The sequence below is a fragment of the Chelonoidis abingdonii genome, chromosome 23 (assembly GCF_003597395.2).
Source record: "Chelonoidis abingdonii isolate Lonesome George chromosome 23, CheloAbing_2.0, whole genome shotgun sequence".
Lineage (NCBI taxonomy): Eukaryota > Metazoa > Chordata > Testudines > Testudinidae > Chelonoidis > Chelonoidis abingdonii.
Window position 1 is genome coordinate 266,325 of NC_133791.1, and position 24,614 is coordinate 290,938.

At 44.5% G+C, this 24,614-nt stretch overlaps 1 protein-coding gene and 2 long non-coding RNA genes across 3 annotated transcripts; 2 read left to right on the forward strand and 1 right to left on the reverse strand.

Moving 5' to 3' along the window:
• The first annotated feature begins 257 nt into the window (after window positions 1–257).
• Window positions 258–7,726, forward strand: TNFRSF9 (TNF receptor superfamily member 9). The gene is made up of 8 exons (XM_032763853.2): window positions 258–397; window positions 487–633; window positions 739–864; window positions 3,236–3,373; window positions 4,391–4,457; window positions 4,550–4,668; window positions 4,930–5,064; window positions 7,372–7,726. Exons 2-8 carry the CDS (start codon window positions 534–536, stop codon window positions 7,497–7,499), a joined length of 813 nt encoding a protein of 270 aa, XP_032619744.1. The 5' UTR covers window positions 258–397; window positions 487–533; the 3' UTR covers window positions 7,500–7,726.
• A 6,773-nt stretch (window positions 7,727–14,499) lies between these two features.
• Window positions 14,500–15,574, reverse strand: LOC116815438 (uncharacterized). Its single transcript, XR_004371480.2, has 2 exons — window positions 15,486–15,574; window positions 14,500–14,928 (listed from the first exon to the last, which is right to left on the reverse strand). It is a non-coding gene; the product is annotated as an uncharacterized LOC116815438 (long non-coding RNA).
• LOC116815439 (uncharacterized) lies at window positions 14,920–23,507 on the forward strand. The gene is made up of 3 exons (XR_004371481.2): window positions 14,920–18,905; window positions 19,755–19,875; window positions 23,145–23,507. It is a non-coding gene; the product is annotated as an uncharacterized LOC116815439 (long non-coding RNA).
• Window positions 23,508–24,614: the final 1,107 nt, after the last annotated feature.

Genomic DNA, 24,614 nt, shown 5'->3' on the forward strand with positions numbered 1-24,614 from the left:
GAAGCCAGAGGACATAGTGTCTGAGTCTCCTGCCATTGGGCCCTTCCTCTGTATAGATGGGCCACTCTAGGGAATTTTACAAAAAAACCATTGGGGCTGAGGCGGGTTCATCCGAAAATCCCCCGGGGAGGTCAGATGCCGCAGTGCCAGGAAGGCGAGCGGAGCTCTGAGATTCGCGGGTGGACGGGGCGGCAGGGCGCAGACGTGCCCAAGACCCTCACTAGACCCGGGAGCGCGCGGCCTCACGCTCCAGGGGCGCGTGGGGGTTTCCCGCGAGCCGCCCCCGCCGGCCGGTGACTCAGCGCGCTGGGGGCGGTCAAACAAGGGCCGCTCCGAGCCCGGCGCAGGCACAGTCCGGGAGGCGCTCGGCCGGGAAGGAGGCGCGGCCATTTCGCAGGTAAGGCCCGGTTCGGGGGGCGGCCGGCCGGCTCCCTCCGGCGGGTTGCCGGGGGGCGGCCTGGCTCAGGCCGGTGTGTTGCCTTTCAGACGCAGGGAGACGCCCCGCCCCGGAGCAGCCTCTCGCCGCGGAGCCCATGGGACGCGACCACTCTCCTCTGGTGACGGCGGCGCTGCTGCTGCTGAGCCTGGCTTCGGCGGACCTGACCCCCGCGCTCCCCCAGCTCTGCCCGCCCGGTAAGTGCCCCGGGCCGGGGAGGGGGCCGGGCCGGGCCGGGCCGGGCCGGGCCGGGCCGGGCTTCTCGCGGCCGGAGCTAGACAATCTCTCTGGCTCCTTCGCAGGGAAGTTCCTCGGCTGCGCGGAGTGTGAGAAGAGGCTGCACGAAGTTTGTGTCGCCTGCCCCAGGGGCACTTTCTCCGCCACTGTCAGTGCCCGGGAGAGCTGCACCAGGTGCCGCAGGTGTGAAGGTAAGTGCTGCCCTGCCCCTTTCTATAGCCGCGCTGCCTGAGTTACTGCCCAGACGGGTCTGTCTGGGGCGGGGGGACGGGACTCTTTGGCCCTCAGGCCACATCTCGATATGGAAATTGTATGGCGGGCAATGAACGCTCACAAAACTGGGGTTGAGGTTCTCCAGGGTGGGGCCAGAAATGAGGAGTTCGCGTGCGGGAGCGGGCTCTGCGCTGGGACCGAGGGGTTTGGAGGGCAGGAGGGGGGGATCAGGGTTGGGGCAGAGGCCTGGGGAAGGTGAGGGTTCCAGCTTGGGATGCAGGCTCTGGGATTTTGGGTGCAGGAGGATGCTCTGGACTGGGCCTGGGGCATGCGGAGAGCAGGAGGGGGATCAGGGCTGGGGCAGGGGGGTGGTTCAGGAGGTGCAGGCTCCGGGTGGCGCTTACAGGGCCGTCCCTAGCTATTCAGGGGTCCTACATAGCCATGGGGGTGGGGAGCCAGGCCTCTGGGGTCGGGGGGGGGGAACCACCCCCCAGCACTCACTCGTGATGCAGCTGGGGCTGGGTCCCTGCACTTCCCCCGATGGTGAGTGCAAGCCTGGCCCTGCTGCAGTCCTAAGGGGTGGAGCAGGGTAGGGGCTTTGGGGGTGATGTGGAGTGGGGGCTGGGCTGGGGCAGAGCAGAAGTGGGAAGAGGGGGCAGGGGCTGGAGCAGTATGAAGCTGTGCAGGGCACCAGGAAATTTGATGCCCTACGCAGCTGCATACTTTGCGTATGAGTAAGGACGGCCCGGTGCGCTTACCTCAAGCAGTTCCATGAAGCAGCGGCATGTTCCCCCTCCACCTCCTACACAGAGGTGCAGCCAGGCGGCTCTGCTGCGTGCTGTCCCATTTGCAGGTGCTGCCCCTGCAACTCCCATTGGCCGCAGTTCCTGGCCAATGGGGGCTGCGGAGTGGTGCTTGGGGCAGTGTGTGGAGCAGAGCCCCCTAGCTGCACCTACACATCGAAGCTGGAGCGGGGAACATGCTGCTGATTCCAGGAGCCATGTGGCGCATCCCTTGATCCTGCCCCCCCTCCCCTCCCCTCCCCGGAGCGGGGCAAACGCCAGACCCCGCTCCCCAGCAGGAGCTTGAGGGCCGGATTAAAATGACTGGCAGGCCGGATGCGACCCATAGGCCGTAGTTTGCCCATCCCTGATCTAGTAGGTGTGTGAGCATAGCATTGTGTAGTATACATAGACGTTGAACTGTAAATGGAATTGTTCAGCCTTGGAAGCTAAGCTAAGCGCACTGTTGGTACATGATTAATAATCTCTAGATCCATGGGCCTTTTAAACCGCATATCTCTGTATGCTGTTCCCCCCTCTCCCCCCATGCAAAGTTTCACTTGGAAATAAAATTGTGGAAAGGTAGAGGTGTTAATATACCCCCAGCTCCTGTTTTTTGTGTGAGTCAGAAGTGCTTGGCTGTATTTTTGTGACTGTAATAAGTATGTAAGCAAAAAATTTGGTCCCTAGCTGTCATAAGGGCTTTTGTAATAAAGCCCTCAGCTGGGCTCAGTTTAGATACTCTTGTATTACTGAAAAGGAAAAAAAAAGATATACTGGCAATAGAAAAGGTTCAGAAAAGGGCAAGTAAAATGATTAGGGGTTTGGAGAGGGTCCCATATGAGGAAAGATTAAAGAGGCTCATACTCTTCAGCTTGGAAAAGAGGAGACTAAGGGGGGATATGATAGAGGTATATAAAATCATGAGTGATGTGGAGAAAGTGGATAAGGAAAAGTTATTTACTTATTCCCATAATAGAAGAACTAGGGGTCACCAAATGAAATTAATAGGCAGCAGGTTTAAAACAAATAAAAGGAAGTTCTTCTTCACATAGCGCACAGTCAACTTGTGGAACTCATTACCTGAGGAGGTTGTGAAGGCTGGGACTATAACAATGTTTAAAAGAGAACTGGATAAATTTATGGATTCAACCACCATGAATGGCTATTAGCCAGGAAGGGTAAAGAATGGTGTCCCTAGCCTCTGTTTGTCAGAGGATGGAGATGGATGGCAGGAGAGAGATCACTTGATCATTGCCTTTAGCTTCAGTCCCTCTGGGGCACCTGGCATTGGCCACTGTCAGTAGACAGATACTGGGCTAGATGGACCTTTGGTCTGACCTGGTACGGCTGTTAAGTTAACTTTTTTTAAAAAGGGAAAATCATTTTGGTGCATCCATTTTACTTTTCTGGCCTGCACTCTCAGCTTGAATCCTCTGAAGAAAATCAGGCAGGAGGTCCCTCTGCTCATCACAGCCCTGTTACGATGTTTTAGGATGAGCTCATTTCTGTCCCAGATTCTTAGCGCAATGGGTGTCAATATGGGATATCTGTTTTTGCTCTACAGGAAAATTCAAATATAAAAGGGAGTGTTCTCCAACAATGGATGCAGAATGTTCATGTAAGGATGGGCATCGCTGTATTGGAAAAGACTGTTCTAAATGTGTAGAAAACTGTGGCGTAGGTCAGGAACCTCTTGAAGAAGGTATGGCGGCCTTTGTCCTGTTACTCTTTGTAAAACTCCAAATGACTGTTTGCAGAACTGGGGCCTTATTGTATTATTTGCTGGTTCATTAGCTCAATAAAACTCCATTAACATAGGCAGGGCCCTAACAAATTCAGTCCAAGTTGGTCAATTTCATGGTCATAGGATTTTAAAAATTTTGTGATTTCAGCTATTTAAATCTGAAATTTCAGGGTGCTGTAACTGTAGGGGTCCTGACCGAAAATGGAGTTGGGGTGGTGGGGTCACAAGGTTATTGTAGGTGGGGGTGGGGTTCGGTACTGCTACCCTTACTTATGTGGTCCTGCTGGAGAACGGCGACTGCTGGCTTCTGCACTGCTGCTGGCAGGTGCACTGCCCTCAGAGCTGGGTGTCTGGCCAACAGCTGCTGCTCTCCTGCTGTCTAGCTCTGAGGGCAGCAGAAGTGAAGGTGGCAATACCACGACCCCCCTGTAACTCCCTTTTCGGTTAGGATCCCCAGTTTGAGAGAGCCTGGTCTCCCCTGTGAAATCTGTATAGTAGAGGGTAAAAGTACACAAAAGACCAGATTTCATGGTCCATGATGCATTTTTCATGGCTGTGAATTTAGTAGGACCCTAAACATAGGCCTTGGTCCTTTGGGATACCAGCGACAAAGAAAAGATACTTGCAGAACTCTGGAATAACAAGAATAGAGACATTTTGGTCTTGGGGCACAGCTCATAGTTGGATAGTTGACTCTTCAGTATCTGGAAATATATTAACAGAATTAGTCCTGTCAGCTCAAGTTCACGGGCCCCAAGCAACTTGTTTACAGAGAAAGCCACTTATTAAAATATTGACTTAGTTAGTTAATGTAAGACCTTTTACCAATCCTTACATTTGTGTTTATACAAGCCATTGATGATGACCATTGATAAAGAAATGCTAAATTATTTTTGCTCAGCTGTACAATAATTTGTCTTGCACCATATTAAACTTCAATTTATATAAATGGTAACTCTTTATATTTTTTCAAAGCTTGCCAAACTTGTCCCAGTGGGACATTTAACAATCAGACCAATGGTCCCTGCAGACAATGGACAAAGTAAGTACTTTTTAAAAAAAACAAGTGATATAGCTTTTAGGTCGGGGTTTAATTCATTTTCATACATTTTTTTTTTTTTTAACATATTTAAGATGCCTTCCAGATAAGGTCCTGGTGAATGGGACTAATAGGAGTGATGTGGTTTGCGAACAAGGTTCAGAAACTGTGACTCCATCCCCCATTTCCATCATAGTCCCTATCCATGTACAAGGTGAGTTATTACATAATAATTCCTCGCTAGAGTGAAATAGTTATAGCTTGCCTTGGAATTAAATAAACTATAACTCTCATGCTTATAACTGAACTTAAGGGTCCTTTTATTTGTCTCCAGTCTCACAGCAGCAGCAACTCTGAGCAGTAAAAGCAAAAACAAAAGTAGCTCTTGTTGTTTAGGGACAAATAATCCAGCTGCTTCCATTGCAGGGGAGCTTTGCTCTGCAATCATTTTTTAAGGAATATTTTTGCTTCTTAGGGAAGGATCTTCAGGTGGTCACCGTTGGGATCGCTGTTACTGTGGCCGTGGTGGTATGCATGATGTTTCTGCTGCCTTTGTATGTGTGCTTCAGCATCTGCGACAAAAAGAAACTACCTGCTATGTTCAAGAAAAGTAAGACATGCTACCTACAAACTTCCTTTTCCTACTGGTGGGCAAGCAGGCAAGAATCCAGGTTTCAGAGTTTCGTTGAAAGCTAGCAGCATAGTTGAACTTAAAAATGTGTTCTTTGAACGTCATTCACTATACTGTGAGAAGAAAATCAGGTTTTAGATTTTTTATTATTATTTTTTAAAAAATCAGGCTATTGGAAGGAAATTAGCTTTAGAAATGTTACAAAGGAGGTCTCCTGTGGCCGTTTGGAATTTGGTAGTGACTGGAGCTCGGTGAGTAATTTATTTTTTTGGAGTCAGCCAGCAAATTAAAAATCAAAACAAAAAATTGGTTCAATTCAGAAAATATTCAGACTTTGTATGCAAATTGGAAGAGTCTATTTTGGATCATCTGTTTCATTTCAGTCAGAAAAGGTGTGTGTCTCCATCCATGTCTGTCCCCTTTTAACCTTTATCCCAGTGATTTAGTGCACTTGCCTGGGATGGAGGAGAACCACATTTGAATCCAGACTGTGGAGCAGGGACTCAGACTCACATCTCCTCCCTCCCAAATGAGCATCTGAAGCACCAGGCTATAGGCTATTCTGTATGGGTTGCTCTCAGTCTCTTCTTTTGAAGTTGTTCCACTTCATATTAACTACTTAAATATTCATTGGGCCAAAGAGAAAATGCAAATAACTTTATAGCCTGGTGATTAAGGCACTCACTTGGGAGGTAGGCTATGAAAACTTGAATCTTCTCTCTGCATGATTCAAAGTGGTGTGTCAAGTCCCCTAACCACTGGGCAAAAGGTTAGGAGGATGACATACAGACACACATGGGTTTCTGAATCTGGCACTGAAAAAGTTTTTGACCCAATTAGTTTTAGCTGGGAAATACATGAATAGTTGCAGGTTCATTGAAACAGCATTTTTTGGAAACTAAACTATTTGGCCGAAAAATGTGACCCAGCTCTAGAGGTGACACAATTTTGTAAAGATACAATATTTGACAGGTTCCTACCTGCCTAAGACTGACAACAAATGAAACCACAGGAAGCTCCCAGGAAATGACACTCTTAGGTGTACCAGTGGGACATCACCTGCACAATGGTAGGGACCCAATGGCTAGGAAGCAGTTCTGCAGAAAAGGTCCTAGGGGTTACAGTGGATGAGAAACTGGATATGAGTCGACAATGTGCCCTTGTTGCCAAGAAGGCTAATGCCATTTTGGGTATGTAAGTAGAGGCATTGCCAGCAGATGGAGGGACATGATGATTCCCCTCTATTCGACATTGGTGAGGCCTCATCTGGAGTACTGTGTCCAGTTTTGGGCCCCACACTACAAGAAGGAAAAATTGGAAAGAGTCCAGCGGAGGGCAACAAAAATGATTAGGGGGCTGGAACACATGACTTATGAGGAGAGGCTGAGGGAAGTGGGATTGTTTAGTCTGCAGAAGAGAAGGACGAGGGGGGATTTGATAGCTGCTTTCAACTACATGACAGGGGATTCCAAAAAGGATGGATCTAGACTGTTCTCAGTGGTAGCAGATGACAGAACAAGGAGTCATGGTCTCAAGTTGCGGTGGATATTGGGTAAAAACTTTTTCACTAGGAAGGTGGTGAAGCACTGGAATGGTTTACCTAGGGAGGTGGTGGAATCTCCTTCCTAAGAGTTTTTTAAGATCAGGCTTGACAAAGCCCTGGCTGGGATGATTTAGTTGGGAATTAATCCTGCTCTGAGCAGGAAGTTGGACTAGATGACCTCCTGAGGTCCCGTCCAACCCTGATATTCTATTATTCTAAATCTCTGCTGGTTATCTCCATTAGTAGAAATTTCATTAAAGAAACTGGTTTACGAGCAGGGATTTGGAGCTGTGCTCTGGCTCCGCTCCAGCTCCAGGCAAAATCCTGCAGCTTCACTGCTTCACAGCTGCTCTGCGCTCCAGCTCCGGGCTCCACTCCAAAGCCCTGTTTATGAGTAAAATCAACCTTGCAACTGATACATGGATTTATTCTAATCCATATATGAAACCTATTTGGTGCCAATAGTAGTGTTTCAATCTACAGAGGAAAGCAGTATTGTTCTCTGAAGTCTGGAGATTCCATGCTGCCAGCTCTCCTCACAATGAGAGCCTCCTGTGCATTGGGGAAAGCAAAGCACAATAAACTAACTTACCAGGAAATATCTTTGGAGAAAAAGGCAATTTCAGGTCAAATAACCTGAACAATTCTGAATAACTTGTTAACACCATGCAGTCACTGCTGAGGGAAAATGACATATGAATGATGATAAATGCAATTCAAGTTAATCATCTCTTTCTGTTTAGTGAAGGTAAGGCCTGAGCAAGCGACTCAGGAGGAAGATGCCTGCAGCTGCCGCTTTCCAGAGGAAGAACAAGGAGACTGTGATGACTGTAGCAAATCCAAACTATTCAGGGATTCCTTGGTGCATTAGAAAGTGGACTTTCTAAGAGAGCCAATTGTGGTTTCCTTTCCTTTCAGAGCACAGGACCGGACTCCGGTTACATAATTGGGTGGGGAGGAGTGGGGAGTAGAAGTAGGTTAAGTGAATTTTAAAACTTATGGACTGAACAATGCAGTCAGTGGTGGAAGAAGCAGGTCTTTCTCACTACATCACTGTCCTATAGACAGAAGAGTTGGTCTTTATTTAAAAAAAAAAAAAAAAAAAAAAACTCTTTTTATTTTTTTTTTTTTTTTTTTTTTTTTTAATAAAAAATATTTCAAAAAAAAAAAAACTCTTTTTAAAAAAAAAAAAAAAAAAAAAAACTCTTTTTAAAAATTAGCCCTTGTCAACACCTCAGATTCTAACTAAACTCTCTGGGCAGCATCTTTAAAACGAAAGCAAACTTGCTAACTCTTTTTCATATGCTGGGACTAACATTTCTAATATATTATGGTTTGCCCGAGAGACTAGAAAGCATCAATAATACAGGAGCCACAAGCCAGGAGAAGATGCCTGTGCTGTAGCTTACTTGTTAAAGTTTGGGAGTCAGATTACTGTTCCTGAGTTACTAAACACAGTGCAGGCAGCCCGCGTGCAAGCTCTTTTATGTCTGGAACTATAGCCCCTCCTAATTCGTGCTCAGCTATCACACTAATGGGTGTGGTATAAAACCTAGACTGATACTATTTCAGCTCCCAGAATGAACGTTTACATCCTGCCCTACAGAATGCTTTCCTAATCCAGTTTAGTTAGAAGTTAAAAGGAATATAGTAAGTCAAGGTTGTCAAATACCTCAGAACACCTTTTCTGTGCTTTCCAAATAGCTGTTACATTGATTGGCTTTGTAGATGGAGTGGCCACACTGGTGTGGGCAAACTACAGCCCAGGGGCTGCATCTGGCCCTTCAGACATTTTAATCCAACCCTCAAAAGCTCCCGCTGGGAAGCAGGGTCCAGGACTTGCCCCGTTCGAGCGCTCCTGTTGGGGAGCGGGGCCAGGGGCTTGCCACTGCCTCCAGGAGCTGCATGGCATGGGGCATGTCCCCCTTTCCCTTGCTACACATAGGGGAAGCCAAGGGGCTCCATATGTTGCCCCCCTACCCTGAGTGCCCCCCTACCCTGAGTACCACCCCACCCAATGGGAGCTTCAGGGGTGGCACCTGTGGATGGGGCAGCATGCAGAGCTGCCTGTCTGCACGTCTGTGTAGAATCCAGAGGGGGGGACATGCTGCTGCTTCTGAGAGTTGCTTGAGGTAAGCACTGCCTGGAGCTGGTACCCCTGACCCATTCCCATGCCCCAACCCCCTGCCCCAGCCGTGGTCCCCCTCCTGCCCTCTAAACCCCTTGGTCTAAGCCTGGAGCACTCTCCTGCACCCAAAACCCTCATCCCCAGCCCCACCCTAAAGCCCTCCTGGCACCCCAATCCCCTACCCCAGCCCAGAGCCCTTCCCACACACTGAACTCCTCTTTGCTGGACCCACCACAGACCGTGCACCCCTAGCCAGAGCCTTCATCCCCTCCCGCACCCCAACCCCGAATTTCATGAGCATTCATGGTCCGCCATACAATTTCCATACCCAGATGTAGCCCTTGGGTCTAAAAGTTTGCCCCACCCCTTGGATACACTGTGACAAGTTAATTTGATCTGAGACCATGTGATTAGTGCAACTGGACTATATCATCCTTTTGATCTGAGAATATTATCCTCTGATTTTTGGATATGTTAAATACTTTTATGCACTGCAGGTACAGTACATGTAAAATATAACTTACGATGTTGCTAATTTCATAGGTAGAACTATGAGGTTGGAAATACAATTTCTGACATGAAAATATCTGTCTTGATCAGATGGATTGGCGCATGAGCTTTCATGGGTGAATACCCACTTGGTTGGATGCATCCAACCAAGTGGGTATTCGCCCACAAAAACTCATGCTCCAATACGTCTGTTAGTCTATAAGGTGCCACGGGACTCTTTGCCGTTTTTACAGATCCAGACTAACACAGCTACCCCTCTGATACTTGTCTTGATCAGTCACTATTACTTTTCATTTGAATAAGAATAGGAATATGTATGTTTTAGTCATGGCATTGGCAGTGATAGTTGTACCCTTTACAGCACCATAAATGTATACTATATTTTTTCATTGTGTTATTCAAAAATATGAAAGTCAACATGTCATGTAAAGACTGGTGTTGGTGGGTGTGTTTTTTAAACTAGGCAAGGTACATTTCTTCTGACGGATGAATGAGAACCCAGTCACTCCCTCCATGCAACAGAAGCCTTATGTGGCAGTAATTTTTCACCAAACCCATGCTTGGTGGTTTTGATCAAATTTGTATATAATTGATTACAAAGCAAAATGTAAGAAAAGAAGGGTCTGGAACTGAAACCCTGCCTGTAAAGTTACATATTTATATTTCTTTAAATAAGATTTTTTTAAAAATAAATAACTTTTCCTACATTTTTTTTTCTCCTCAATGTGTTTTCAAACAGGACAATAAGTGACCCTTACATAAAGTAATAGTTGCAGATTTTAAGATGTAATGACCAAGGAGTGAAAAAACCTACCACCCTATTTATAAATGAACGTTTGGCTCTTGTAAGGAGTTCAGAATGTCACAGATTACTCTGTGATCAATTTCTAATCTAGAACCTCAGCAGTGGTATTTTCCCTGGAAACACTTGCATCAGTTGGAGTTTTTCTCTCAGACAGAATCTGCATATCGTCAGGAAATTGACATTCTTATTCCCTTTTCCTTTCTTTTCCTGCACACACACTACAGCACTTTTTCTAGTCTGCTTGATGGATTGATTTTTGGAGACAAGGTGGGTCGGGTAATATCTTTTATTAGACCAACTTCTGTTGGTGAGAGAGATAAGCTTTTGGGCTCACAGAGCTCATTTCCACGTATGATTGATTTGGCGTTAATGACATTTACTTCTCACACCTAATTTGTGTCTTGTATGTTATGCTGAGCATTTAAGCTCCATATAAAATTCCATTGAACTGAAATATAAAGTCCATGGGGCACATCCTCAGCTAGTAAATTGACTGAACTGAGCTAGGACAGCTTAGGGGGCAGATTCTAGTAGAAAGTATTTCTAGGAATAAACATTCATAGAAATTACTTATGCTTACTGTATGTGACACAAGTATCCTTCCAGTAAATTAAAGGCTAGTATGTGGGGCATTTAGTCAGTCAACTCTGGTGCTATGGAAAAGAATGAAAGCCAGAGCCAGTAAAAGAAACAAGGAGTTCAGCTGTGAGCCTCTTTTGGCTAACTTCTATTTTAAAAACTGCTATTTTATTTAACTTGGAATGTGAAGGGCATAATGCATACATCTACAGGTAGGTTTATAAAAAGAGCTTGAAATACTGAAATTAACACATGGTACAAATGCAAAGGAAGGTTCAGAACGCTACAAGGGTCACAGTTCTTATTTGCCAGCAGAACTGCTGAACAGCAGCCTATGCTACTGCCTTCTATGAAAGGTGCAAGCAGCAGAAAATTAACACACATAAAGTGTAAAACTAGAAACATTAGCACCAATTCTGTGGATCTAAAGGCGCAAGAGGCCTGGAATTACTTCAAGGCAAAGTTGCAGAAACTATCAGAAGTCTGCATCCCAAGAAAGGGGGAAAAAATCATAGGCAGGAGTTTTAGACCAAGCTGGATGAGCAAGCATCTCAGAGAGGTGATTAAGAAAAAGCAGAAAGCCAACAAGGAGTGGAAGATGGGAGGGATTAGCAAGGAAAGCTACCTTATTGAGGTCAGAACATGTAGGGATAAAGTGAGAAAGGCCAAAAGCCATGTAGAGTTGGACCTTGCAAAGGGAATTAAAACCAATAGTAAAAGGTTCTATAGCCATATAAATAAGAAAACAAAGGAAGAAGTGGGACTGCTAAACACTGAGGATGGAGTGGAGATTAAGGATAATCTAGGCATGGCCCAATATCTAAACAAATACAGTCAAACCTTGCAATAACGTGCCCCGCTCTAACGCAAAATTGCATATAACGTGATCATAGGTTGGCTCCCCTTTAAGGCATAATACAGTACTGTACCAGCGGTCCCCAACACCATGGCAGGGGAGAGAAGCTGCAGCCCCGCGCCTGCCGGGGACAGAAAGCACCGGCGCCCGCACCCTTGGAGTTCTCTGTCTCCAGCAGGTGGGCGGGCCGCGGCTCTTCTCCCCGCTGGGCACTAGGAGCACTAGGTGGTGCACATCAATGCACTGCGTTGGGGACCACTGACAAACTGGTTTGAAACCCAGCTATATTGCGACCCCACGTTTAGCGCGATGGAAGGTTTTGGACCCCAAACATCGCATTATAGCGGGGTTTCACTGTACTTTGCTTCAGTTTTTAATGAGGCTAATGCAGAGCTTAGGGATAATAGTAGGGACAAGTGGGAATGAGGATATGGAGGTAGATACTAGCACATCCGAGGTAGAAGCCAAGCTCAAACAGCTAAATGGGACAAAATCGGAGGGCCCAGATAAGCTTCATCCAAGAATATTAAAGGAACTGGCACATGAAATTGCAAGCCCATTAGCAAGAATTTTTAATGAATCAGTAAACTCAGGGGATGTACCGTACGACTGGAGAATTGCTAACATAGTTCCTATTTTTAAGAAAGGGAAAAAAGGTGATCCGAGTAACTTTAGGCCTGTTAGTTTGACATCTGTAGTATGGCAAAGCTTGGAAAATTTTTGAAGGAGAAAGTAGTTAAGGACATTGAGGTCAATGGTAACTGGGACAAAATACAACATGGTTTTACAAAAAGTAGATCGTGCCAAACCCACTGATCTCCCTTCTTGAAGGTACAAGATTTTTTTTACACAAAGAAACAGAATGGACTCTAATTTACCTTGATTTCAGTAAGGTATTTGATACAGTTCCACATGGGAAATTATTAGTTAAATTGAAAAGATGGGGATCAATTGAAATTGAAGGTGGATAAGGAACTGGTTAAAGGGAGACTACAAAGGTCGTACTGAAGGTGAATGTCAGGGGAAGAGGTACTAGTGGAGTTTCTCAGGGATTGGTGTGGCGACCAATTTTTTAATCTTTTTATTACTGACCTGGCACAAAACGTGGGAATGTGCTATAAGTTGCGGATGACAAAAGCTGGGAGGTATTGCCAATACAGAGAAGGACTGGGATAGACACAGGAAGATCTGGATGACCTTGTAAACTGGAGCAATAGTAATAGGATGAAATTTAATAGTGAAGTGCAAGTCATGCCTTAGGGATTAACGAAAGAATTTTAGTTATAATTTGGGGCACTTAGTTGGAAGCAACAGAGGAGGAGAAGGACCTCGCAGTATCTGGTTGATCCCAGGATGATTGAGCCCCAATGTGATATGGCCATTAAAAAAGCTAATGTGGTTTTAGAGATCAATAGGCGGAGTTTTCCAGTAGATAAGAAGGTGTTAGTCAACATTATACAAGGCACTGGTGAGACCTCATCTGGAATACTGTGTGCAGTTCTGGTCTCCCATGTTAGAGAGGATGACTTCAAACTGGAACAGCTTCAGAGACGGGCCTACTAGGATGATTGAGCAATGGAAAACCTGTCTTATGAAAGGAGACTCAAAGAGCTTGGCTTGTTTAGCCTAACCAAAAGAAGGCTGAGGGGGGATAATGATTGCTCTCTACACAATATATCAGAGGCAGGGCCGGCTCCAGGCACCAGCCAAGCAAGCTATGGCTTGGGGCGGCAGATCCAAGGGGTGGCTTCTGCCCAATCCTTTTGTTTGTTTGTTTTGCTTCACCACTTCTGCTGCCCCCACAGTTTTGTTGTTTGTTTGTTGCTCCAGCCACCCTGTTAGGGGCGGGGTGCAGAGCAGGGGAGCCGCCCTGCAGCAAACTTGGCAGGGCAGCCCCGTCCTCCTCCCCGCCGACCGGAGAGGCGCGGAGCCTCTCAGCAGGTGGCATGTGAGCGCCCCGCTGAAGGAAGCCCTGGCCACCCCTTTCTCTCTCTCCCTCGCTGCCTGGGGCATGTTGAGCAGAGCCAGGAGTCCCCCTGCACCCGCGCTCTGTCGTGCCTCCAGGTTTTGTTTTTGTTTTTTCCCCCTTCATGCCCCCTGCAATTTGGTTTGTTTGTTTTCCTTGCTGCTCTGACTGGCCTTCAGGTTTGGTGGTTTTTTTTTGTTTTTCCCTTCTGCTGCTCAGCCCAGCCGACTCGCAGGTGTTTTTGCTTGGGGCGGCAAAAAGCCAGAGCCGGCCCTGATCAGAGGAATAAATATCAGGGAGGGAGAGGAATTATTTAAGCTTAGTACCAATGTGGATACAAGAACAAATGATATAAATTACACCTAGGAAGTTTAGATCTGAAATTAGAACGAAGGTTTCTAACCATTAGAGGAGTGAAGTTCTGGAACAGCCTTCCAAGGGGAGCAGTGGAGGCAAAAGACATATCTGGCTTCAAAGACTGCGCTGATAAGTTTATGGAGAGGATGGTATGATGGGATAGCCTCAATTTTGGCATTTGGTCTTTGATTTAAACATGTCCAGTGGTCTGTGATGGGATGGTTAGAAATGAGTGGGATCTGAGTTACCGCAGGAGAATTCTTCCTGGTGCTGCTGTGCCGTTTTGCCCACATGCTCAGGGTTTAACTGATCACCATATTTGGGGTCAGGAAGGAATTTTCCTCCAGGGCAGATTGGCAGAGGCCCTGGAGGTTTTTTGCCTTCCTCTGCAGCGTGGGGCACTGGTCACTTGCTGGAGGATTCTTTGTACCCTGAGGTCTTTAAATGACAATTTGAAGACTTCAATAACTCAGACATAGGTTAGGGGTTTGTTACAGGAGTGAGTGGGTGAGATTCTGTGGCCTGAGTTGTGCAGGAGGTCAGATTAGATTATCATAATGGTCCCTTCTGACCTTAAAGTCTATGAGTCTATAAACAATGTGCTTTGCACTTCAATATGCTCCATATCAAAAACAACTGTATAGGAAATAAGGTCATCTCAAGTGAATAATGTCTGTAGCAAATCTATTTAACATATCTCAAAACTTTTACAGTATTTGAATAATCAATAGTGATCTGTGAAGTGTCTTTATAAAATATTAAAGGGTTAGCCATCGGCTCATGGACTTCCTAGAACATATTCCAGTAATACCTGCCTTTACTATGTTCACAATGAATGGCCTGTTCCCACTCTAGATTCCAAAGAAGCACATGTTCTTGTGAAATAATCGTGCTTGTGAACAACCCCCATTTATCATCATATATACAGTAGACACAGCTGAAAAGCTCCATTCCCTTGCAGCATGTCAGAGAAGTTTGCAGTTCCTCAACTTACATGACAGTCTTCAAGAGAAATGTGAAGCTATTGTTCACATCTTTTCAAGTTTAGTTTCTTCAATATTTTCTGGAAAATATTTTCAAGCCATTATTTTCTCCTCTTCTGAAAAAAATGAGATAAGTTTGTCCAAGCGGTATTGAGGAAAAGCAATTAGTTTGCACATGTCTAGTCTCACTGCAGCTGTGCTGACGTCTTGATTCTAACAAGATGAAATAAGGAATTCAGATCTAATCCCATCGGTAGGTAAACGAGTAATATCCTGTACAGCTGAATTTCAACTGCAATAGTAGCATCACCGTTTGACTCAGTAATTCATGATGGCACATCTAACTCTTTGAAACTATTTGCTCCCTAAAGTTCCTGGAAAAAAGTGGCATGCAGACTTTTGGGTTCATCACTGATCGTATTAACAACAACATGACAAATTACTTCCTTCAGAGTTAAACTTTCATCTAAAACTGAATTTTAATATACAGCAACTATGTTGCTAAACCGTCCATTCATTAACACAGATTAATAGCAACCTCACTGTGCATCCACCTGAGTTCAGTAAAAGGCTCCACCAAAGTAATAAAGCAAACCTTGAACAGGGAAGGAATTGCATTATGTAAATCTAGCCATTGGTAATTAAGCCAGAAAGAAGGAGTCATTCAACTCACAATTATGGGGAAGAAATATGTTTTGTTGTTCTAGAAGAAGTAGGCTGTAGGTGAAGGCTCTAGGATTCACTGCTGCTTACAACCTTCCTTCTTGTCCCTGGATTTTTGGTATCCTAGCTTTTCAGGCTGACGTTTGGTCGGTGAATAAAGGCAGGTCCGATGGCCATCAACTGGGACAGTGTGTGACTGGGCAGCTGCAAAAAGAAGGAATAGAATGAATAACTCCAGCTGTAATAGAAATGGCAGGAGGACTAAGCTGAGTTACTAGGTGTCAGGGGTTACAGGTGTAAATTCCTCATTTTAAAAGTGTTATTGGAAAGAATGGGAGAGATTCCAAGACCAGAAGGGGACCACAATGATCATCTAGTCTGAGCTCCTGTACAACACAGAACTAACCCCAAATCATTTCTACAGCATATCTTTTAGAAAAACATCCAAGCTTGATTTAAAAATTGCCGATGATGGAGTATCCACCATGACCCTTCATAAATTGGTTCAATGGTTAATTATGCTGTTAAAATTTATATGTTATTTTTCAATCTGAATTTTTTCTAGCTACAACTTCCATTGACATATATTATAATACCTTTCTCTGGTAGACCAGAAAGCCCATTATTAAATATTTGTTCCCCTTGTAGGGACCTATAGATTGTAATTAAGTCATACCTTAACCTTCTCTTTGTTAAGCTAAATAGAATTGAGCTCTTTGCATCTATCGTGATAAGGGAGGTTTTCTAACCATTGAAATCATTCTTGTGGCTCTTCTCTGATCCCTCTCCAAATTTATCAACATCCTTCTTGAATTAATGGCACCAGAACTGAATATAGTATTCCTGCAGTGGTCACACTAGGACCCAACACAGAGATAAAATAACCTCTCAACTCCTACTCAAGAGGCCCCTGTTTATACATCTCAGAATTGCATTTGCTTTTTTGGCCACAGCATAGAATTCATTTTCAGCTGATTATCTACCACAGCCCACACATCATTTTCAGAGTCACTGCTTCTCAGGGTAGCATTTCCCCCCCAATTCTGTAAGTATGGCCTACATTCTTTATTCCTAAATATATACATTTACCTTTAATCATATTAAAGCAGATATTGTTTGCTTGCACAGTTACCAAGAGGTCCAGATTGCTCTGTATCAGTCATCTATCCTCATCATCACTCCTCCAATTTTTGTCAAGTCATTGTTTACAGGCTGAGTTCCTGTTTCCCCATATATAATTTCTTCAGATTTGCCAAATGTACATTAGCAATCCAGGGCTGATGAGGAACCCTATCATAAGAGACCTGTGAGCATGGACTTTATACATAAGTGGACCTACCACAAACTATGGCACATGTGGGATAGTGGGAACATTAGATTAATGAGGGCTCAGATTTCATTTTATATAGGTAATGGAGTCTCTCTCTGATATTTTCAAACTTTTTTCTAACACCACGGCTGCATGGATTGGAATGTGAGAGGACAGATGGTTTTATTAAGCATTAGCTTGTGGAGCTAAGCATGGGTAGGTGTTATTACACCGGGAGCAGAATGCAAACACTTCAGCAGGTGGTTCTTTTTTCACTTAAAAGTTGGTTCCAGATCTTCAGTGGTATTTTGAGGAACCGTTGCCTGTTAAAACATTGAAAGTTACAGCAGATTTACATACTTTAGCCTTTTTATTTGGATCTTTAGGATTTCATATTTGTAAATTTTCTTCTTCAAATGTCTGAAGACAGTTTCTGAGCTTACATGTTTACAGAAGAACTAAGACAGCTAGTAATTTCTTATCTGGGCAACCTTGATCTGAAACTTGTACTGTTCCATTTCAGTCCTCTCTTACAGCAAGAGTAACTCTTACTCCCACCTCATACCTCCTAGAAGAACATTCAGGGGTATCTTATTACCATGTCCTATGTATGTCCCTATTAGTGCATTCAGGTTGTTTGTGGTAGGTTATAATATAGATTAATTTATTCGTGAATTTTGCTGATTCAGAATTCAGAAGTGTCTAATGAAATTGAAATGCTGGTATAAAGATTTGGATTTGTCCCGTAACAATATTTAGATGGAGTTTACAAGGACACATTTCAGCTGCAACTTTAAGTATTGGACACATTGGAGCATATATTTCTTTGTCTTTTATCTACATTGAGTGACTGATACCTCAACATTGCACATTAGCTTAACTAGGGAAAGTACTGGGGAAATCATTGAATATCTTGGATCTTTATTTCCTCAAACTGCCCTTTGAACTGTTATGAACCTGAGATCCCATTGAATGAAAAGAGACTGTGGTACGGAGAGAGCATTTAACTAGCTGGAAAATAATTCTTCTGCACAAGGCTCTAAAACTTTACTCCCTCACAAGTATACAAGGCCCTAAAATAGTCCAGAATATATATGTATAAGAGATTACTAGTCTGAAAAAAAAAACCACCTACTTTGTTCTGTCTATTCTGCCTCCTTGGCTTGGCAAGTCTGACCTTTCAAGGATCTGACCTCTGACTGGGGATCCAAGTACCTCAGCATCTAACCATACCTCTTTATATTAAGACAATAACAAGCGTTTATGCTGACTTGATCTATAGGACAGAAGACAGGCAGCTCAGTGGTGTACATTGACCAAGGAGGAAGGTTATTAAGATCTATAGTGAGACCAAGTTTGAATAATTTGGTTCCTACAATTCTGTGTAGATTCATGAAATCTCGCCACTGGTATTAGGAACACACCATTGTATCTGAATTGTAACCTGCCCACACTTTGAAGGTAAATTTTTGACCCTCTGTTACTTATACTGTGTTTTATAAATGTTAGCTAATTAATTGTCATGACATCCCAGTGAGAGATGGATTATTATCCCCACTTTATAGCTAGTGGAACGGATACTAAGAAGTTCAAGACTTGTCTCACACCACACTTCAAGTCAGGAGCTGAACTAGAGTAAGAATGCAGCCTGTGCTGCCTGCCTCCCTGACGAGCCGAAGGCTGAGAGCTAGCAAAGAATTTCATTTCAGCCGCATCTGTTGTTTCTGATGTACTGGGAAAAAAAGTCAGCGTTACTTGAGTCCCTCAGGATACACCAAACAGCAGCACAGTACAATAAGTAGAGGCACTGGGTGCAAACTGACTTTTGTGCTAACGATACTCCTTCCCTTCTGCCACACAGTTGTATGACTTGGCTTCCTGTTATTCAAAAGGCAAAGGACCATAAGCACATGCTACCCCAGATCCAAAAGTGCATCATTCCCAGGAGCAAACCATGGTCAGCACTGGCATGTGTCATATGTTCTGTCTGTCCATTTTAGATCACATGGCTACCAACAACATTGCCCTGGACAATCCCCTGGCTGCTCAGAGTAGACACTCCTTGTCCTGCGCCGCATTTGGCTGTCAGCGTTATAGGTTCATTTTTTATTCAGACACAAGGTGGGTGAGGTAATATCTTATTGGACCAACTTCATTTGTGATTTATTCATTTAAAGAAGTTGTAATGCAGTAGCTGAAATTCACGTCGTTGATCTCATCTCAGACAAAGCAGGGAATAGGGAAAGATCCGCTACCATTCCCAAGTAATGATACAACAAAGAACAGTTTTTCCTTACAAGGTAAATACTTCATGGGACTTTTCTTGAAACTAACCTTAATGTAATTCAGAGGAATTACTCAACTCTAATAATGTTAGCAAGTTGGCCAGAGACTAAAAGGGTCTGAAAATTGGGAGCTGGTTCTGAATTAAGGCCTCTAAGTTAATTCAAATAAATAGAGTTTACCATTCTTTCATCCCACAGCTAATGTTAGAATTTATTTCAGCCACTGACTGCATAATGGAAATTGCTGCAGGCTGCTTTACACCGCTGCTCCCTCAATGTGGGTGTTTTGATCCTCTGGTAGGTGTCTGCCCAATAGCACTATATGATGAAATCTTTCCTTTCCGGGGGTGGTATCACTCAGACCAGCGAGCTTGTTAGCTAACCACCACAGCTAGAGAGCAAGTGTGTGCAAAAGGCTACAAGCACACTCAGCCTTATGATCTCAGCTGCAATCACCTCTCTGTCTACTACCATGACATCCACATTAGACCTTTGAATGTTATGGGTGTTAAACAGCCCTCCCTCTAACCTGAAGGTTATTAGGGTGGCATAGTTCAATGGCTGGCATCAATTTAAGGTTTTAATTTGAAACAGAATTTTTCAGGAATAGGAGAATTTGAGATATCAAAATAAATTTGTAGCCATTAACCAGGCTGACCAATTAAACTCCTATTCTCTCCTCCAGATCCATGTAAAAAGTGTCCAGTGTCTACTTATCGAACCAGACAATTAGATGCATGCCACAGCTCAAAGAAACACACACTATTCTTTGCTGCTTCAGTACATCTGGAGAACTTTGAACAGAGGTCAGCTGCTTGGATTCCTCACTAGACCTCAGAGAGAAAAGGGTCAGCAGTAAGCATTACCAGCTCCTCATTTGGCTGAAGTTTCTCTTAATTCCTCATTTTTTCCTACCCCACTCTCCTGCTGGGTCCCTTCTGCCCAAGTCTTTGGTTCCATCAGCTGATGATATGTTCACATGAGCTCCTTTAGAATAGAATATCACCAATTCTTCCAGTGAATAAAGCCCTGAAGCTTGACTCCACTTGGCATGGACAGCACTAGATTATGTGAATTACGTCTTTGTGATTACTGTGAACAGTTGTGCTGGTAATTGCGTCAACTGTGCACTGGAGCTGCAAAACGAAAACCAGGGCTTGCCAGAATATGGAGATTGCTTTGTAGGAAATGAAGGGGATTGGTTATTTTATTTTTGAACTGGTGAGGAGCAGAGAAACTTTCAAGCATTTTGCTTATTTTTAATTTATATTTTTCCTATACTAACCTCCACAGCTTGTTTTGATGCCCTGATCTGTCAGGCGTCTCCTCTTCTCTGGTCAGTAAGCCCTTAGAGGAATTTTGTTTCCAGCACCTACCTTACAAAAATATTTTTGGGACAGATAGGGTAGAACCCTTGGGACAGATTTCCAAGTTACTTTGTTTGCTGTAATTATAAAAGCACAGAGGACTTTATGTACTGTCTTCAGTCTCATTAGCTAGGTCTTCTTGCAACCTGGAGTATTGTGTCCAAGTGGTAGATACTTAACATGTTACCTTCTTGTCCTTGCTTCTCCTTGGCTCAGATAAGTTGCTTCCCTCATCACTGTTCTCTGTCTCCAGGTTTGTCTCATGGGATCTCCACTGGGCTTTCAGTTCCTGGTTCTGCATATATCTAGCAATCTCCTGGAGTGTCATGAGACAGGATGTGAGAGAATGTTAGTTCTCACTGAGCACATAAACATGGTTTTAAAGGCCCAGCAGCATCATGGACAGAGATGCAGACATGCAAACACTAAGGGATTGTCTTTAATTACTGCCTACAACAGATAGGCAGTCCTGCATCTACCACAGGTCAAGGTGCATTACATAGGATTTCATGAACAGCTATAAAAAACCAAACTTCTGAAAACCTTCTCACCCCAACAGGAACATGACTTTTGGCATAAAGTCATCAAATTCAGGCTTTAGTGACCCAAGGTTTGAAATGAGTTATAGAGTCAAGGACTTCTCACTGAGAAACACGCTGCCACTTGTTTGATCCCATTTACACCAGGAGGCTGTTAGCTTGGATGTCTTGGGCAACCGCAACTACTGGTTCATCACATGAGGGCTCAGGCAGGTAGGATCCAAACCATTTAGGATTTTTTAGATCGAAGCCAATAGCATCAAATCAGAAGTCACCTGGCAGCCAGTGCACTTGGCAGAGCTAACGTGTGATGTGCTCTTAGCAGGAAACACATTCCTTGATAAGTGGGGAGCTGATTCTTCACTAGCTGCTACTTCCAGCTTGTTTAGGTGTGAAGCCCCATCCAGGCAGCACTGCACCCAACTAACCTTGAGATGACAATGCATAAGTAACCATAGTGAGCTCTGGATCTGAAAGGAAAGGACATAACCTGCTTCCCAAGGGCAAATAATCTTTTCTACAAACATAAATTCAACTACCATCTCTATGGAGATGACTCACAGATCTACCTCTCTAGCCCAGACTTGTGTCCTTCTCTCCAAACTAAAATCTCAGCCTCTCTGACATCTCCCTGTGGATGTGTAGCCATCAACTCAACTAAACACGCTAAAACAGAGCTCTTAATTTCCCTCTCCGCTTTCTGAATCACTGTGGATAACACCACTATTCCACCAGACACTCAGGCCTGTGACCTCAGTGCCATCTTTGACTCAGAGCTCTTGCTAGGTCCTCACACTCAGGCTGTGTGTAAATCTTGCGGATTCTTTCTGTATGATCTCTCTAAGATACAGCCTTTTCTATCCATCCACACAGCTAAAAACCTCTTGTCTAGGCTTTCATCATCTTGTGTCTCAACTACTGCAACATACTTTAATCCTTTTCTCTAGCCTTGACAAATGCAGTCTTTCCCCACTGATATCCATTTGGAATATTGATGCAATGATCATTTTCCTAGCCTGTCACTTCGACCATGTCACCCCTATCTCTGCATCCCTGTACTGGCTCCCTCGTCTCTACTGCATCAAACGTAAGCTGTTTGTCCTCACTTTCCAGACCTTTCACAACCTATCCCCTTCCTAGCTATCATCTCTCAGAGTCAGCTCCTTCCTCCAATTGGCCACTATCACTCACTTGATAAAATTTTCAAACAAGTATCTTTGTTATCTCCCATACTGATTTGTACACTTGGGAGAAGCTCTTGGTAAATGCCTGTAAAACTAACTCATCCAACCTTCTTCAGAATCCTCCCTTAAGACTCTACTTTGTTGTGTGAGGCCTACAAAAACTTGACAATGGTTAGGCTCCTGGTGTGCTGAGAACACTGCCTATCATGCTGACCAGTCCTGTCTCTCTGTTTCTTGTAGTCCCCAGTCAGTCGGTGTCTGTCTGTCTCTTGCCTTAGACTGTAAGCTCCCTGGGGCAGGACCATCTTCTTATTCTGTGTTTGTACAACATATAGCACTACGGCAGGGGTGGCCAACCTGAGCCTGAGCAGGAGCCAGAATTTACCAATGTACATTGCCAAAGAGCCACAGTAATATGTCAGCAGCCCCCCCTGAGCTCCCCCTCCTGTTCCCAGCACCTCCCACCCACTGGCTGCCCCGCCTCCCCCTCTGTCCCTGCACCTCCCGATCAGCTGTTCTGTGGCATGCAGGAGGCTAGGGGGGGAGGGGAGAGGAGCAAGGGCACGGCAGGCTGAGGGGAGGGGGCCTGAAGGGGTGCAGTGGGGGCAGGGCCTGTGGCAGAGCCAGGGGTTGAGCAGTGAGCACCCCCAGCACATTGGAAAGTTGGCGCCTGTAGCTCTAGTCCCGGAGTCGGTCCCTGTACAAGGAGCCGCATATTAACTTCTGAAGAGCTGCATGTGGCTCCGGAGCCGCAGGTTGGCCACCCCTGCACTATGGGATCCTGGTCTAGAACTAGGACTCCTAGGTTCTACAATAATAGATAACAATAAGATAGATACTTGGCAACCGCTGCTGCCAGGACAGCCAGGAACAAGTTGCATCGCAAGCCAGTACCAGATTTGGGCAACCATTACAAGATTTCACATCTTATTCAAACACCATTTTACAGTCATATTGTGCTGTGTGTTTTACTCTATTACTGCAGTTACCACGGGGTCTGGATGTGTGGCTTTCACTTTGCTAATCTCCTGCCTGACTCATCCAGGAAGTGACAGCATGTTACAGGGGCAACAAATACGTCTTCAAGGGCTTGGTGCTTATTTGTTCTGATGCCAACAACTGGGCCATGAAGTTGCATTGGCTTTGGAAGCTAAAGAAATGAGTGAGTTTCCCCTTTTTTGAAGTATTTTTAAGGACAAGCCACCTCCTTCTTCCACAGTCCTGGAATTTTGCCCTGATATCTGCCACATTATACACACACACTTAGGCCAGGAAGACATTTTCTAACTGCCAAGAAAAACAAATGAGGGAAATGTCAACAGCTTGCATCTAGCCTGTTACCTCATCCTGAGCCACCTGGGCTGTTCAATAGTTGTCATTGCATTCCTGGTTCCTCCTTCCTCCGTGCAGAATAGATTAAAAAGTTTGTTGAGGATCAATAGGAAGATAGATATACTAATGGAAAGCAGGCAGCAGCAACAGTTCTAAGGGCAAAGAGCACAATCTATGCTATTTCTATCCAAAGTGACTTTTTTTGGTTTTATTAAAAACAAATCTTAATATTCTGAGATACTGAAGTTGTTTTAACCAGTAGCCTAAGTGGCCTGTATATGGACTCAGGGGCATGTGTACTTTAGATAAGGGAGATAGGATTGTGTGTAGTACACAATCCCCTAGAAAAATATAATCAAATTAGAACTTCCAATTTGAGAAACACCTCTGCTGGGGTCTAATGTGCTCCCTTTCTGCTCAAGGTTCACCTATGGCATGAGTCTACTCCTCCTCCTTCAGTCTCCAAGCCAGTTCTTCTTCTTGTAGGAACTGCTCCTGATTCCCAAGTTCTAGTTCTGCCATCTGCCATTTCAGGGGGTTAGTGCTGCAAGGCTGCTGGGGATTCTCATCTGAACAGAAGTGCAAAATCACAAGTATCAAACATGATTGAAAGACACCTGAGGTGGGTCCATCAGAAAAGCAGCGTTGGCCAAAAAGGAAGCTATTGCTAATGGGAATCCCAAGACTTCCCAATCTCAGCATGCTGGATCAAAGAATAATCAACAATGACAAAACTGGGGAAAGGTGCCAAAGAGAAGTAACACAAAAGTCAACCAGCCTTGGAAAAATTCTCCCTTCCAAAACGAACACTGTATTTGGCTTTCCAAATTTAGCATCCATTGATTCCCTCAAAAGCTTTTATAAACACAGCAAAATAGGACTGGCCCTCCATCAATCAGGAAGCGCAGAGAGAGAAGCGGTGATGATTTTCTTGTTCCTCTAATTAAAGAAAAGGAAGTTTTTGACTTGATTTTCTTCCCTCAGTCTCCACTGAACTCAGTTCCTCAAGACACTCTGCTTCACTACAGGGTTCCCAAAGCCCACTACACTCCCCCTGCTACTGATCATGTGATGACTAAAAGGAAAATCCTGTCACCGAGATCTATTATGTTGTGGAGTTGTC